Here is a 15,684-nt window from a genome sequence, read left to right as displayed (position 1 = left end):
TAAGGACTGGGGAAGGTGGGGAAGGAACTGTACTCAAACTTGGAGACAAGCGAACACGATGTGACTGAGGAAGCGAAATGTAGAGGGAAGGACGGAATTCAAAGTTGGGATCAGCAAGAAGTAAGACTGCAGAACAGGGCAGTGACAACCAGTGAAGGATATTAAAGAAAGCATGCAGTGTTCAGCTCTTCTCAGCCAAAGCGCAGGAAATGGTTGGAGGAGGCAAGAGTAGAAGTGGGGGAAGCATTACACAGACTCCCTCTGTAGCCCAGGTGGGAGCTAATGACCTGGACTGAAGTAATGGTGAAGAGAACAAATGAACGTAGACAGACTGAAGAGACACTGAAGAGGTGGTGACCATAAGCTCAGGAGAGGAGGTACGCACATGTCTGTTCTGCTCCCTACTACATCCTTGTGCTAATGAGTATCTAGCACGGAGTAAGTGCCGAATAAACACTGTCAAATAAATGAATCAGGAAAAACAGGAGTCACAGATGTTACCCAGGTTTCACATAACAGCTGGGTAGAGGGAGCTGCCATTTACTAAGACATGCAACACAGGAAGAGAAGCAGTTCATATAAAATGTGCTGAGTCTGAGGTACCTGTGGGCCATCCAAGGACAGACAACAAGAATGCAGATGAGTAACAGTTATAAAGCTCAGAAGAAAAACAGATCTTCCTGGAAACGTAAAGTAACAGCAGCCTGAGTGCCTCAGTTAAAGCTACAGTTGATAACTGGCACTTCTAAACATACCATGGGTGACATCACTCCAACAATCCTTTGAAACTTCCGAGGGTTATTAACTAATGGTTTTAACATCAAAGGTATCAAAAACTTAATATCCATTCCTGACCCTTAAACTGTTAGAAAATAATCTCTTATTTCTTAACCAAGGTGGTGGTAACTCAAGCCTTTGCATTATAAAAATCCATTAATTTGTATATTTATGATTTATACACACTTTTCTGTATGTGCATTAAATTTTGCAATATAAAAAGATTTTTAAAAACCATAACAAACAAGAAACAAGGAAGTTCCTTAATCAAAAGAAGCTATTGAAAACAAAGTAAACATCTTTGAGATGTTTAGGAGCTATACTAAAGATATTTCAATAAAGAAAAAAAAATTGACAAAGACGCCTTCTATCACTATTATTATTCAACACTGTTCCAGGTTCCGGTCAAAAAATGAAGACCAGAAAAGAAAGGTTTAAATCTTGGAGTCTTTGCAACAAATGGTGCTGTGACAACTGGATAGTCACGTGAAAAAGAGTGAAGTTGGACCCCTACCTCACAGCACATGAAAAATTAACTCAAAATGGATCAAAGACCCAAATATAAGAGCTAAAACCATAAAATGCTTAATAGAAAAAATGATGTAAATCTTCACGACTTTGGATTAAGCAATGGTTTCTTAGATATGACACTAAAAGCACAAGCAACAAAAGAAAAAATAGATAAATCAGACATCATCAAAATTTAAAACTTTTGTGCTTCAAAGGTTTAAATCTTGAGGGAAAAAGACAAAAAAAATCATGGTTAATAGATGCTAATATCTAACTGGAAAATCCATAACTTCATAAAACTGGTAACATAGCTCGGTAAGGAATCAAGTAAATAATGCTATTCTTTAAAAATAGCTTTTCTAACATAAGTTAAAACTGGTTAGGAAATATAATGAGGAAAATGCCATTCAGAACATCAATAAAAACAACACGATACTTCTTCTGACCAACGTGCCACGGTAATGTAAGATGTTAACACGAGGGGAGCTGAGTCAAGAGTATACTAGAACCCCGTGAACTAACTCTGCAACTTTTGGTGAATCTAAAATCACTCCAAAATAAAGTTTACTAAAAAACAAGAACATGAAACAAAATAAAAGATAAGGACATGAAAAACAAGCCACAGACTGAGAGAAAATATTTATAATACACACTTGACCAAGGACTTGTATCAGAAAATATCAAGCTTATGTAAGCAGCAAAGCCAGGGTTAGAAGCCAGGTATTTCTGATTCCAAACTCACAATCTTAACCATTTTGTTATACTAACTCAACATCATAACGGTCAATATTTACTGAGTGCTTACTATTACTACGTTTCTATCAGACCTTCCCAATCATATATCGTGTTACAAATGGGTTACAAGAGTGACGCAAAGATCTCTTCAATGAAATTTTGTATTGCTATTAAAAAACTTTTTGCAACCAAATTTAAAACAGGTAAAATTATATTTACTTTGTATGGCTCCCTCTACAAACTTCCTAAATTTAGTAATTATAATTTTGGTACATAAAACTCCACTGTCAGAGAGCATGCTGCAGTGACTCCACAAAAGAGCTTTGTCTTGATCTTCCTATTGAATCATTTTAATCTATATTTTTATTTCAATCTACATTGTTTGACATCAGTGAAGTTCTTTATTTTGCATGTACATGTAAAACATATTATTTTTCTATTTAACTTGCTCTAATTTTCCCACAATATCTCTCACGAGAAGATATGCATGTTTGTCACGATTGTCACCATGGTCCTCTACACCGTCACTATCGACACATCTGGTACTAAGTAAACCATAATTGATTTTGTTCATTTCTCGACTGCTACTCTTGGTCTATTTATTTACTGTTAATAGACTGTAATGTTAACAATTAGCCAAAGTCTGATTTTTAATAATTTTTCTTATCATTATATTAAGAAAATAAATTTTTACCCCAAACTCCCAAGTCTCCAGTTTACTAAGTGTGCTATGCAAATAACGTCGTTTTCTCTCTATGCCATGACATGAAAGAGGTAGGAAGCAATGCCTTGGGCATGATCTCACACTGAGTAAATACAGAACTCTTCACGTGTAAAAATGGAAGGAGCAATAGAGAAATCTCCCGCCACAAAATGGTATGCATGCAAGAGGCCTTCTCAGAGCCCACAGAAGGTCTAGAGGGAGCAGTGGACCAGCCTATGAGAAAGCCACGTAATCTCTGTAGAAAACTAGGAGCTTCTGAGTCAGACAGACCCAGGTTCAAACACCAGCATGACCTGTGAGACCTGGGTCAGGGCCAGCACCTTCCCTAACTCCACTTCCTCACTATTAACTGGAATAATCCCATCTACTTGGTGGAGCCGTTGATGTAAAAATAATTTAAAAAAACAAAATGCATAGTGCAATACTCGGTATACAGCGGACATCCAGTAAACAGCACTTACTAAAATTATGACACACCGTGAAGTTATACTATGTTAAAATATCGTAAAAGTTAACATGGCCTGGGCAAGAACAAAGAAAAATAAAAATAGTTGATGTTTTAGATGGTATTTATACTATGAATTGTTTTTTCCTTTACATAATTTTGCTTTAATGTTATCAGGTTGCTTGGCAATAAATACAGAGATGGATAAACCAAATGTGAAACCAATACTTAAAGAACTCAGATTAATTATCTTAGAATGTGAATAGTTATCCCATGATGTGTCTACTATATGGAAGTTTTTGAAAGAGAAATACAACTATAAGGTATCAGCCTTCTTCAAAAGAATTTAGAGAATATTTTGATTTTTCTCAAGTGATCAAATTTCTGCTTGATATTCTTTTCTATTTATGAAAATGTGTTTGCAAGAGAAGAATATCAAGCAGAAATCTGATCATTTGTTTTATAACTAAAACATTTCATTATATTTTATTTCTGTTCCATGCTTATGGTACTCTTTTAGCTTCTTTCTAGGCCTCAGATTTCTCTTTCGTAAAATAGCAGAGGTGGATCAGGTGCTGTCCTCGAAGGCTCTTTGTGCTGTAACGTCCTGGAACTTGACCATCCTGTAACAAAACAAATGCATATGGCTAGTCCTGTGACTCTACTGTTCAGTGGTCCTGTGGCGGCCCCAGAGCCGAAGCCACTACTGACTCTTCTCATGGAGCCAGTGAGCCCAAAGGGAGCTGGAGAGCTTGGAAATCCACAGGAGAGACAGCAAACTGATTAACGATTTGGAAACTGATCTTAAATTAAAGAGATGATCATGTTTATTAGATAAGAGAAGGCTGAGGACAAAGACTTGATTATTTAAAAATATACAAAGGCAAATTGTAGATAATGATCAATAGCCTTTCTCTACTTTTACTATGAACAAGATAATAGGAATTGGATTCAACGCGAAACAGGAGCAATATGGACCAGATTTTATCTTTAAAACTATGAGTTCCCCAATAAGTGCAGAATCCCTGGGGGCAGGGACGATGCTATCTTTGTATCCCAGCATCTACTCCAGGATCTGGCATCTAGCAAATGCTCAATAATATGTAGCCAAAAAAAATTAATAAAGGATCATTGGAATTTTTAAAGATCCAAACCACAGAAGTGCATTATAGACAGAATGGGAAATTTCTCTTCTCTTGATATTAAAAGAAGAAGAAGAAGGAGGAGATAGCCTTCTTAATAATTTAGAAACAGAAAGATAAAACTCACTATATTCCAAAGTTATATCCCTATAAAAACCCTTGGGCCTTGGTGATCCTGTCACGGACTGGCTATAGCACAGAAAGAGCTGAAGCATGGCAAACAGTTGCCACGCTCACCTGAAAACCGAGGCCAAGCATCAGTATGCTGCCAGCTTAAATATCTACCAAGCACTTGGAGTTCCAGCAGTACGCCTCTCCTGATCCCAGTCCAGCACAGCGGTCGCTGGGACGTGGACGGATGGGCCTTCTCACTGGGGGCCTGTACTGCAGGGGCTCTCCAACAGGTGAAATGCTTCTCAACAGATGGCACACAGCTCGGTCATCCTTCAAAATCATTTTCCATTACCCCTGGTGATTTATAATGAGGTGAGTCATTCTTCTGACCTCATTTTTCATCTATTTACTGTCAAAGGGGAACACTCTAAACACGGGGAGGAAAAGCAGCGCAAGAGGCATGATTATAAAACAGGGAAGCAGCATCCGGAGCACCCAGACCCAGACTGCCTCGCACTTTAATGGCGCATCTCAGCTGGGCCAACCGGCTTAAACACTAAACAAATACAAACAACCAAAAAAAGAAATCTGGCAAAAATGCTGCTGAGAAGCAAAAGCAAGCCAACCTGTTTCCCATGGAAAAAAACACAGTTCATAAAATCGTACATCCTACTGTGAGATTCACATTCAATTAGAGGGGCAGACGTCTCCCCAGCCTCAAAGAGCACAACGCGAGCCTGCCAGTCCAACCTCCACAGGAATGTTCCACACGTCACTTCCATTTTCTATGATAAGCTCATCATTTGCCCACAGCTGACTGCCCAAAACTGATACACTTAGAATGGACACTCTTCTCTGCGAAGCTATCTTCTCCCTTATATGGTAGGTGCCTGCCTGCAAGGAAAGTCTCTCTCTTCTCCTCATGCAGCCAACTGACTCTCTTTTTTTAGTTTTATTTGGAGGCTTTCCTTGGAAATTTTCTTTCATAACGAAGCTCAAGAGCTGGTGGTGATCTTGGGGGGCAAGAAACCATATCACTGACCTGGAACTTTGAACAATATTTCAAAATAAGGGGAACCTCAGTTAAGGGTTAACGGAACAGATATGGAGAGGTGATAAAGCTTACTCCACTCATCGTCACTGACAAACAGCACATGAAGGGCCCTAACCTAAATTTGCTGAGCACCATGTCAAGCCTCACAACGGTCAATACACTATACCTATATCAACCACTTTATCCACAATGTTCACAATTTACATTTCTTGAACTGATCACTGGTATCCCAATTAGGAAGTCAACACAAGAAGATGTGATGATAATTAGAAGAATTAATTAATTAACAGAATTCAGGTCTAGACAAGACTGGCTTGAAACTTCAAAATTCTGTTAGGTCACCAATGGCCACTAAACCACAAAGAGAGCGAGATCTAGATGTTATGTCTCTCAACAGAAGTATGTGCCACCACCTATGATGTATTATTGCCAAAAAGTTCAAATCTGAATCAGATCAAATCTCTAGATTTGATATTACCAGTTCACAGAAAATATAGGAGACAAAAGAACATGTTAACACTATAAGCATGCAGTCAGCAAAATCCAGATTGCAGGAAATTCCACAGTACAATCGAGTTTTGCAACAAATAAGATCCAGAGGAAAAAAATGAGGAGAAAACTATAAATTAACGGAGTCTTAAGATACATATGAACCAATGCAAACCTTATTTGAATCCTAATTTGAATCAGCCAACTATAAACAAAAATAATGAACCATCAGGGAATTTAAACAGTACTGAATATTTTACCATTTTAGGGAGTGAGTGCTTAATTTTTAGGTGTGATAATGAACCTGTAATTGTTTTTATTTAAATTTCTATCTTTTAGAAATAAATATTGAAATATTTACAAATAAAATTATGTGCTATCTAGGATCAGCTGTAAAATAATCCAGCGTATTGGGGATAGGGGGAGAAGGACCTATAAATGCAACTAGATTGGCCACTAGTTGATAACTTTCATTATAATATTCTATTTTCTATTTTGAAATATTCCATAATAAAAAAGTTTTTAAAAAATAGAAAGTGGATTATGAGACCAAAAATTCATATGTAAAAGCTAGGTTTTATACCAAATCTATCATGGATATTCAGAGCAAGGAACTGTAAAACATTTTCCCAAAACTGCATTAGAGTATGATTCCAACAGATAGTCATAGTATTACAACGTTTAACTATACTCAGTACAAAATCTTTTCTAAATTCTTACATAAACCCATCCCATAACAACAATGTAGCACAATATTGCATTAGAAACTACATACAGATCAATGTTCAATATTGAGGACTAAAGCTTCAGTTTTCCAATTAAACTGATTCATGAAACAAATGTAAACTTTGCCATGTCTGACAAAATGTCAATCCCCCCCCAAATTTACTCAAACTGGTTATAATCTAAGATTTAAGAAACAATTTTTGAAATTATACTTCAAAAGCAGGAAAAACCCAACACATTCAAAGCCAAAAAAAGTCAACAAATTGAGCAAGCTTCAATTAGCAATCCAAATGAGGTTTCAATTCCTTGCCCTATATAAAATTCTGGGTCAAGATCTTTAATCTGGATTTATTATTACTATGTTGAACCACCAAAGATTTATTAAAGATCCCCAAACTTCCATCTTTCACCATCTTTAGGTAGAAAAATATAAATATGATCACTTTCATCCATAAGCATAGAAGAAAATAGTCGCAAATACTGATGAATAAATACTTCCCTCCAAATCCATCTTCCCAAGAGCCAGGAAGCTAGAAAAGAAAAGCACTATGTAGCCCATTTCCTATTACAAATGATCACAGGAACCAGCTATTCTGGAGAGCATTCCCAAAATTCTATTTAGATCCTAAATGTATCAACTGCTAAGTAACAAGTAACAAGCAGCACAGAGTCAGGCACAGAGCGGAGGTTCAGCAGAGGAATGTGAAAGAATACATGGCAGGACTGCCTATTGGTTCCAACTCCCTATCACTGTTCCCCTAAGGCTGCTGTCCAGGGACAGTGCTAACGTGTGGGAAATGGGCCAAACCAGAATCGGGAAATAGAATATTCTCAACTAGCTAACCAGCCCTTCAGTAACGGGAAGATAACTTTACTGCTTCCAGTGTCGGGTTTAATATCCTAAAATATTTCTAACTCATAAATAACGAAACCACTTGAACTAGCCAGAAATCAGCTTTTCAGGGTCTTCTCATATATTTGGGTGATGATTTACAGTTATAATCATAGTGATGGTAGACATTTTGTTGTTGTTGTTCTAAAAGTCAACAGAAAGACTAACCTAAGTTATCCTTAATAGGAAAAAACTTCATATAATCTCCACAAAAGTCCTCAAAAACATCTTTCCACTGAAACTCCCCTTTTGAAGGTTATAAATGACCAAATCCAACAGGTTTTTTCAGGCCTTCTCCTCAATTTCCTCTACTCTATTGACCAGCCATTCCTGGAAGCGCCTCAACGTCACTGTGCTGTCTGGGCCTCCTCTGTGTGAGCTGCCTACTGCTGCTGTAACAAACGACCACGAACTTAGGGGCTGAAAACAACACGTTTATTATCTCGCAGACGTGGAGGTCAGAAGTCTGAATTCAGTCTCACTGGGCTACAATCAGGTTTTCCGCAGGGTCGGTTCCTTCTGGAGGTTCTGAGGGCAGAATCCACATCCTTGCCTCTTTCAGCTTCAAGAGGCCACCCGCACTCTTTGGCTCATGGCCCCTTCCTCAAATCACTCCAACCTCTTGCTTCTGTCATCATATCTCCAACTACTGACTCTGCTCTCCGGCCTCCCTCTTATAAAGACCCTTGAGATTACCCTGGGCCCACCTGGATGATCCAGGTTACCCTTCCTATCTCAAGATCCTAAACTCACTCCCATCTGCAAAGTCCCCATGACCATGTAAGGTAATAGACGCACAGGTTCTGGGGATCAGGACGTGGTCATTTTGAGGGCACTGTTCAGCCTACCATATGCTCCTATGGCTCTAACTTGAACTTCTGCACCCTCTGCCAACCATCTCACTGTGGTTTTTGCTCTTCTCTATTATATTTTCTCCCCTCCTCTTCCACACTATTGCTACAACTCTCACCTTTATGTTAATAGCAAAGTCTGTCATTTGAAATATGAGAAAACTGGAGCCTAGATAGGGAAGCGATGACTAGCCTTGAATCACACAGACGTTTACAGGATCGTTCTACCTAGATGTCTTCAGAGCACCTCAGCCCAATATTGGACAGAATCCCATTTCTATCTGAATAACACGATTCTTGCAGACTCACAGGCTAGGACTGTATTACACCTATGTTTTCTTTTCTCATCTCCATTCTCTCGGCTGCTTCTTTCATCTCTGCCTTCCACTCATTCTGAAATCCAATGCGTCTTATATTCCTAAAATACTGCTCTGGCTGGGTTAAGCCCCCTGCTCCAACCCACAAAAGTTCTCTACTAAGGACTCCATCAAGCCTTCTCGGCCTCATGTCCAACGTTCAAAGCCCTTCAGGACGTCATTTCCACTGCCAGCCCTAACCCTCCAAACACATCCATTAGGACTCCCTGAGTCCTCTGCCTACACCCCACACACATGCCTTTTCTCTGCGCACACTGCTCTATCATCCTGGACTGCCTGTCTTTGTCCCTCCACTTAGGAGTACATCTTTCTTTGTGTACCAGAGAACTTACTCTAAAGATCACCGTTTTTTTTTCAATCTATCTCCAAACTAGATTGTGAGTTCCTTGCAGGCAGAAACTGTACCTATCAACAAGAATACAAACTTTAGCACAAACTTACAATCCACCATTAGGCATTCAATATTAGTTGTAAATTAACAATATAATAAAACTCCTAATAAGGAAAATAAATATATTAGAGCACATGCAAACAATGACATATTATTTAAATGTCAAAATGTTACTTTCAAAGCATATTTAATGATATAGGAAAAAGATTACAAAGAAAATTAAGTGAAAAAATCAGGAGGCAAAGCATATGAAACTAATTTTGTAAAAATATTCTTATATTGGGGCCGGCCCCGTGGCCAAGTGGTTAAGTTCTCACACTCCACTTCGGCGGCCCAGGGTTTCACCGGTTCAGATCCTGGGCGCGGACATGGCACTGCTCATCATGTTGTGCTGAGGCGGCATCCCACATGTCACAACTAGAAGGACCCACAACTAAAAATACAACTATGTACTGGGGGGCTTTTGGAGAAAAAGGAAAAATAAAATCTTAAAAAAATTCTTACACACATATGTATAAACTCAATATAATGAATATTCAAAAAAAACCCCTGAAAGGAATACACTAAAATGTTAGTGGTATTTATCTCTGAGTAGCCTGATTTTAAATCATTTTCAACTTTTTCTTTATAACTTTATTTTCTAATTTTTTTTACAATGAGAGGCAATACATTCTAGTAAGAGGCAATATAATACAGAGCTAAAAACATGGACTCATAATCAAACTGCCTGGGCTTAAAAAACCTGTAGCTGTGCCATTTATCAGTGTGTGACCTTGGGCAGTGCCTCAGTTCCTCTACTTCTGTAAGATCCAGACAATCATATAAGTGCCCATCTCACGAGTTGTGTTAAGTATTACACACCAGTCAACACATTAAAAGCACTTAGTGCAGTCCTCGGCTCAGAGTAAACAGCACACAGTGGGAGCTCTGTTACTACGACTACCATTACTACGGCTCCTATTAGACGTTACTAGTATCATTACTGCCGGTAAAAAATGACTTACCACTACATAACTATTAAAATGGCTTAAAGAAAAAAAGATAATACCAAGTGCTGGTGAGGACGCAAAGCAGCTAGAACTCATACATTGCTGGCTGGAATGCAAAATGGTGGAGCCACCTTGGAAAACAGTCTGGCAGTTTCTCTTACAGCTAAACATTCATTGCCACATGACTCAGTTATCCCACTGCCAGGGACTAAACCAAGTGAAAGGAAAAACTACGTTCACACACAAAAGCGTATGCGAATGTTACCCATTATTACCAACAAGTGGAAATGATCCAAACGTCCTTCACCTGGTGACTGGATAAGCAAACTCTGCTACATCCACACGGTGGAGTACACTCAGCAATAAAGACCAAGGAGCCACTGACACACGCAGCGACATGGATGCATCTCAAGGCCTTACAGCAAATGAAAGCAGCCAGGTTCAAAAGCCTTCGTATTTTGTGATTCATCTATATGGCACTGTGGTTACAGGAACAGAAAATTGATGGGGCCTGCACAGTGGTGCAGCGGTTAAGTTCACGTGCTCAGCTTTGGTGGCGGGGTTCACAGGTTCGGATCCTGGGCATCCATCTACGCACCACTCATCAAGCCATGCTGTGGCAGACATCCCACATATAAAGTAAAAGAAGATGGGCATGGATGTTAGCTCAGGGCCAGTCTTCCTCAGCAAAAAGAGGAGGATTGGACGTGGATATTAGCTCAGGGCTAATCTTCTGCAGGAAGAAAAAAAAGAAGAAAATTGATGAATGGTTGCCATGGGCTGGGGGTAGGAAGAGGAGTTGGCTACAAGGAGCACAAAGAAATCTTGCAGGTAATGATAATGTTCTATACTTTGATTGTGGTGGTGGTTGCACAATTGTATGTGTGTCACAACTCACAGAACTCTAGATTTAAAAAAGGCAAATTTTACTGTACATAAAGTATACTTTAATTTAAAAATACTTAAAAACAAAAATAAGCAATGTCTTAAGCCCAAATGATAGTATATAGCTACTCTACAAGACTTTAAGAATGGGAAACAAAAATCTGGCAAGGAAACAAAAGTCACTCACATCTGTACTCTCAAAAAAACAACAAACCACCATAAAAATAAGCCTAATTTTCAAATCTGACTTTGAGGTCTATTATGAGGTTCCATTATGGCATGGAAACTTGGGACTATTACTCAGAAGGCAAAGGGCCAGTGCCCAACATGGTCTGATGCATCATGTCATCCAGTCTGAAGAGATAAACTACTACAGTGACTCAGGATGACTGCTCCAGATCCACAAGCACGAAGAAGCCAACAGTATCTTCTTAATCCCTCTTGCCTTGGGTCCTGACACTAAGCAGAACTCATCAATTTATAGGGTGAGGCAAAAGTCACTTCACAGACGGAGCTGTAAGAGGAATAAGTAACGAACTTGGAACAAAAGAGAAAGGGTTAAGAATGCAAGTTTTACACAGGGACAAAGAGAACAGAATAGGGGTTACCAGGGGGAACGGGGTGGGGGTGGGCACAAAGGGTGAAGAGGCACACCTATAAGATGATGACAAATAATAATGTACAACTGAAATTTCACAATGTTGTAAACTATCATAACCTCAATAAAAAAAACAAGAACGCAAGCTTTACTTTGCCATACAAGTCAGCACACACACATGCTGTTTTGTATTGAACACACTCTATCACCTTAGCCGTCCTCTGTCTCACTCTGAATATAAATTCCTTTGCTTCTCATTTGTCCCTATCCCTACCTGTGTTCCAGAGAAATGGATAATTTTATTCTCTGAGACTACAGGGTCAGACTGGGGCAGCTCTAGAATGACAGAGGCTACTAGGAGTAGAATTTCAGTCTGGGGTGACCCTGAGGGTCCAAACTTGGACTCGGAAACGTTACAAAACCCACCTGAATTTGTGAGTCAAGTGTAGAAGCACCGTAGTCTCCCAGGTGCCCCTGCAAGGGGAGACTGTGCAGACGGGTCCAGAGACGGGATCTGTGTGGAAGGACCTGAGCATCCTCCACCACACTCAGAACAGGTGTAAGTGCCAATCCTATACATTCTGAAGGAAGATGCAGGCATTGCTTCCAACAAATCCCAGAAACTCTCCTTTCTGAAAGTCAGCACTTGCCTCTTACAGCAGACCAGTAACTTGGCAGATACAGTTTTAAGAGCACGTATCTAGACCCAGCCAGCCCTGGGGGTCTGGGAGTTAAGAGCCGGCGCCCTCACTGCTGCAGCCCGGGTTCATTTCTCAGTCAGGGAACCAACCCCCCATGTGATAGGTGTCATACTGCGGTGGCTGTGTGTTGCTGTGATGCTGAAAGCTATGCCACCAGGATTTCAAATACCAGCAGGGTCACCCACGGTGGACAGGTTTCAGTGCAGATTCCAGACTAGACAGACTAGGAAGAAGGACCTGGTCACCCACTTCCAAAAAATTGGCCATGAAAACCCTTTAAATCGCAGAGGAACATAACCTGATGTGGCCCTGGAAGAAGAGAGGATGGTGCAAAAAGACCGGGCAGGGTTCTGCTCTGCTGTAGACGGGAGGATCCCTAGGAGTTGAAATCGACACCATGATACGCACAACAACAACATCGAGACCTAGAGCGCCCAAAGGCACGATGCTAAGGATACCAAGAAGATAGGTGCTAATGATCAACCTTGCAAAACAAATAAATAAAAAGAAATTTTAACAAGTAGCAGCCCACCCAGAATTATTAACTCACACTTCATGCCCTATAACGTACGCACATAAATAAAACGGGAACTCCTCTGTGAGCAAACAAGTGCTCTGGGATCAGCGTTTTGTCGCTGAAGACTCTAGGGCACTGGGGCACACAGGCCAGAGCCCAAGCTACTTGCCCTCGTTTAGTCAGTCTGTGTGAGTCCCCCAGGCTTTCATGAGAGCAGGCCTAACCTTTGAGACACTTCTCACCCCAGTCTATTTCCACCATGATTAACAGGCCCCCCGGTGCTTATTATCTTTGACTCAAGCACCTCGTGGCCTAAGCAAAGGCTGCCAAGAAAAGAAGGTCTCTAAGTCAAAAGTGGCATCAAGGCACCACAACCTGAAGTGCCAATCATCTACTGTGACCTTGTGGGAGGAGGAGAAAAATCGTCCCCCAGTATCACCTGGGGGCTTCTTCCAACACGCCAAGATGATAACCACAGTTGGTCAAGAGGCCAAGGCCGCAACAAAAGAGAGAAAGGAAGCACTTATCCTGATAATTCACATCATGCTTGTATAACAGACGGATATTTTAACTAAATAATTCAGATACTTGTACCACTCTCCATTTCTCAAAAGGACAGTCAGTCATAAAGTAGGTTGTTCAGCTACTGGAGGCTCCAGTCTCACATTTGGAAAATAATCTTTGATGTACCTCAAGGGTTCTTCAGACCACAGAGAAACACTGTAACCCTGTGGAAACTGACTTGTAAACGGGCTCCTGAGCCAATAAAGGCCCCTTGTCTTGATTCAAACAAAAAGACGGTTTCTCAACAGAAGGTTTGTTTGACCCCAAATCTTCGAGTAGCTTAGTCTTTAGCTGAATTTGTCTAGTATTGAGTATACCTATTCAGTTTAACTCACGGCCAGTCCTGTACGTAGGGAGGAATGCCTATGCTGCATTTGCAGGTGTTTAAAAAAAAATTCCACAGCTGACGTCTCCTTCCTCTCCTATTTCCAGAGACAACTGAAGGTGAGGATCGTATTAAATGAGAGAAGTTGCACTTCACCATCTGGGGGTTAGTTAAGAGAGAAGGAAAGGCACCAAGGAGGTCAGTGTCAGGAGAAGGGATCAGAAAAGTGGCCCCTGCTATGGCAAGGGGATCTACCAAGAGTGACCTCAAAGTAGGTGCTTTTCTAAGGGTGTGATTAAAATGTGTATGGCTAGCAGAGTCACCCTAAAAAAAACAGGGCTACTGAGTTTCACTAAGAAAACTGCGCTTTGACAGTACAGTGAGTGATTCAATAAAGGCACACGCAACTAGAAAGCTGGCTTCCATTTCTCCGTCGTCTAGGAACCCAGGAAACGGTTTCTTCCAGAATACAGATTTCAAACTCCTTAACAACCCAAACACATTTAAAGAAATAAAAACACCTTCAGAGAGAGTTCAGAAATTTAAAATAATGAATGTAGCCCTCCTGGCATCTATCTTATTTATATTCAGCACCTTATCAGGTGGGATATAAAGCTTTGGAATTTAAATCTGAAAAATCCATGCCTGAGGGCAACTTCCCTCCTTTCTAATCTTGCACAAGTAACAATCTTCTGAGCTTCAGATTCCTCGTCGGTAAAATGAGAGTAACACTCCCCACCGCACCTACTTCACAAAATCACCGCTGACATGCGTATAAAATAATTCTTAAACAGCAAAGGACTATTCAAATACCGGCTAATCCATTCAGGGAAGTGGTATGACACAACAGAGAATTATTATTTAGAAGTGGATTCTCGTGCCAACACATTCACTTTGCAAAGACCGCAGAAGAAAAAGAGGAAAGATTAAGAGTGGGTGTCCCGCTCTCCGCTCCCCAAAATAACTGATGAGGTTCCCTCTGGGGAGGGAGGGTGGAGCCAGTTACGACAGTCAGTATATATAGAATGCTGTCGCACGCAGGAGAGAAGGAGAGGTGTTATCAGCAAGCAGAGAACTGTCAAGTTCCCCACGAGCCACACACTCTAGCCATATATAGGGCGTGCGCTCTCTACAGAGGCCACCCGACAACGTGAACCCAAGCGACTCGGGGGGCTGGCTCTCCATAGCAAGCCCTTAGGGAGCGAAACTGCAAAGAGAAAACAGGACCCCACGGCGAGGAGGGCAGGGGCGTCCCGGGAGTTACAGCCTGCGCGACACAAACTGTGAATCACAAGTGAGCAAAACAAGAGGCGCGGGCTCACACGGCTCGCCCCGACCCCGCACGGACAGGGCTTTAGGACCTAAAACATTCTAGGATGCGGCCGCCCCAGCGGTACACTGAACTTTCCGAAAGGCCCCCGGGCAGACGACGCTGCCACGCCCACGAGGGACACGGTGTCAGGCACCCCGACCCGCGCGAGTGAGGACAGGGGAGCCCCGGGGACACCGGGGACCCAACCACCGGTCACCATGGCAACCGGGCAGGCGGAGGGAAATACAAACCCTGCCCGGCGGCGGGCGACACGGCCCCCGGGGGCGAGCCGGCCGGTGACACCGCGGCCCGAGTGCCCCCCCCGGCCGGACCCCGGGAGCCGGTTACCTGGTGCAGGGCGGTCAGGCCGTCCACGTTGACCGTGTCCACGTCCGCGCCCCGCGCCAGCAGCCTCCGCACCTCGTCCGTGTCCCCGCTCGAGCACGCGGCCAGGAACACAGCCCCGTCCTCGAAGCGCACCCGCGGGCTCCCGCGCCGCGCCCCCGGCCGCCGCCCGGCGCCCCGGGGCTCGGCGGGCTCCTGCTCCGTGGGCGAGCCCCGCCAGC

The 15,684-nt window shown here is 41.9% G+C and overlaps 1 protein-coding gene across 14 annotated transcripts in view; it reads right to left on the bottom strand.

Annotated features, from left to right (window-relative positions):
- Positions 1–15,684, bottom strand: part of PPP1R12B (protein phosphatase 1 regulatory subunit 12B) — a 201,808-nt gene that overhangs the window by 185,377 nt on the left and 747 nt on the right. For 13 of the 14 annotated variants that reach the window (XM_046678671.1, XM_046678661.1, XM_046678668.1 and 10 more), the window contains exon 2: positions 15,467–15,684. In XM_046678671.1, the coding sequence (XP_046534627.1) occupies positions 15,467–15,684 (218 nt within the window). The remainder of the gene's footprint in view (positions 1–15,466) is intronic. The other variant, XM_046678662.1, reaches the window with a different exon arrangement.

Source organism: Equus quagga, chromosome 12, assembly GCF_021613505.1.
Source record: "Equus quagga isolate Etosha38 chromosome 12, UCLA_HA_Equagga_1.0, whole genome shotgun sequence".
Classification (NCBI taxonomy): domain Eukaryota; kingdom Metazoa; phylum Chordata; class Mammalia; order Perissodactyla; family Equidae; genus Equus; species Equus quagga.
Note: the sequence above shows the minus strand (reverse complement) of the source record. Positions and strands in the feature narration are given on the sequence as shown.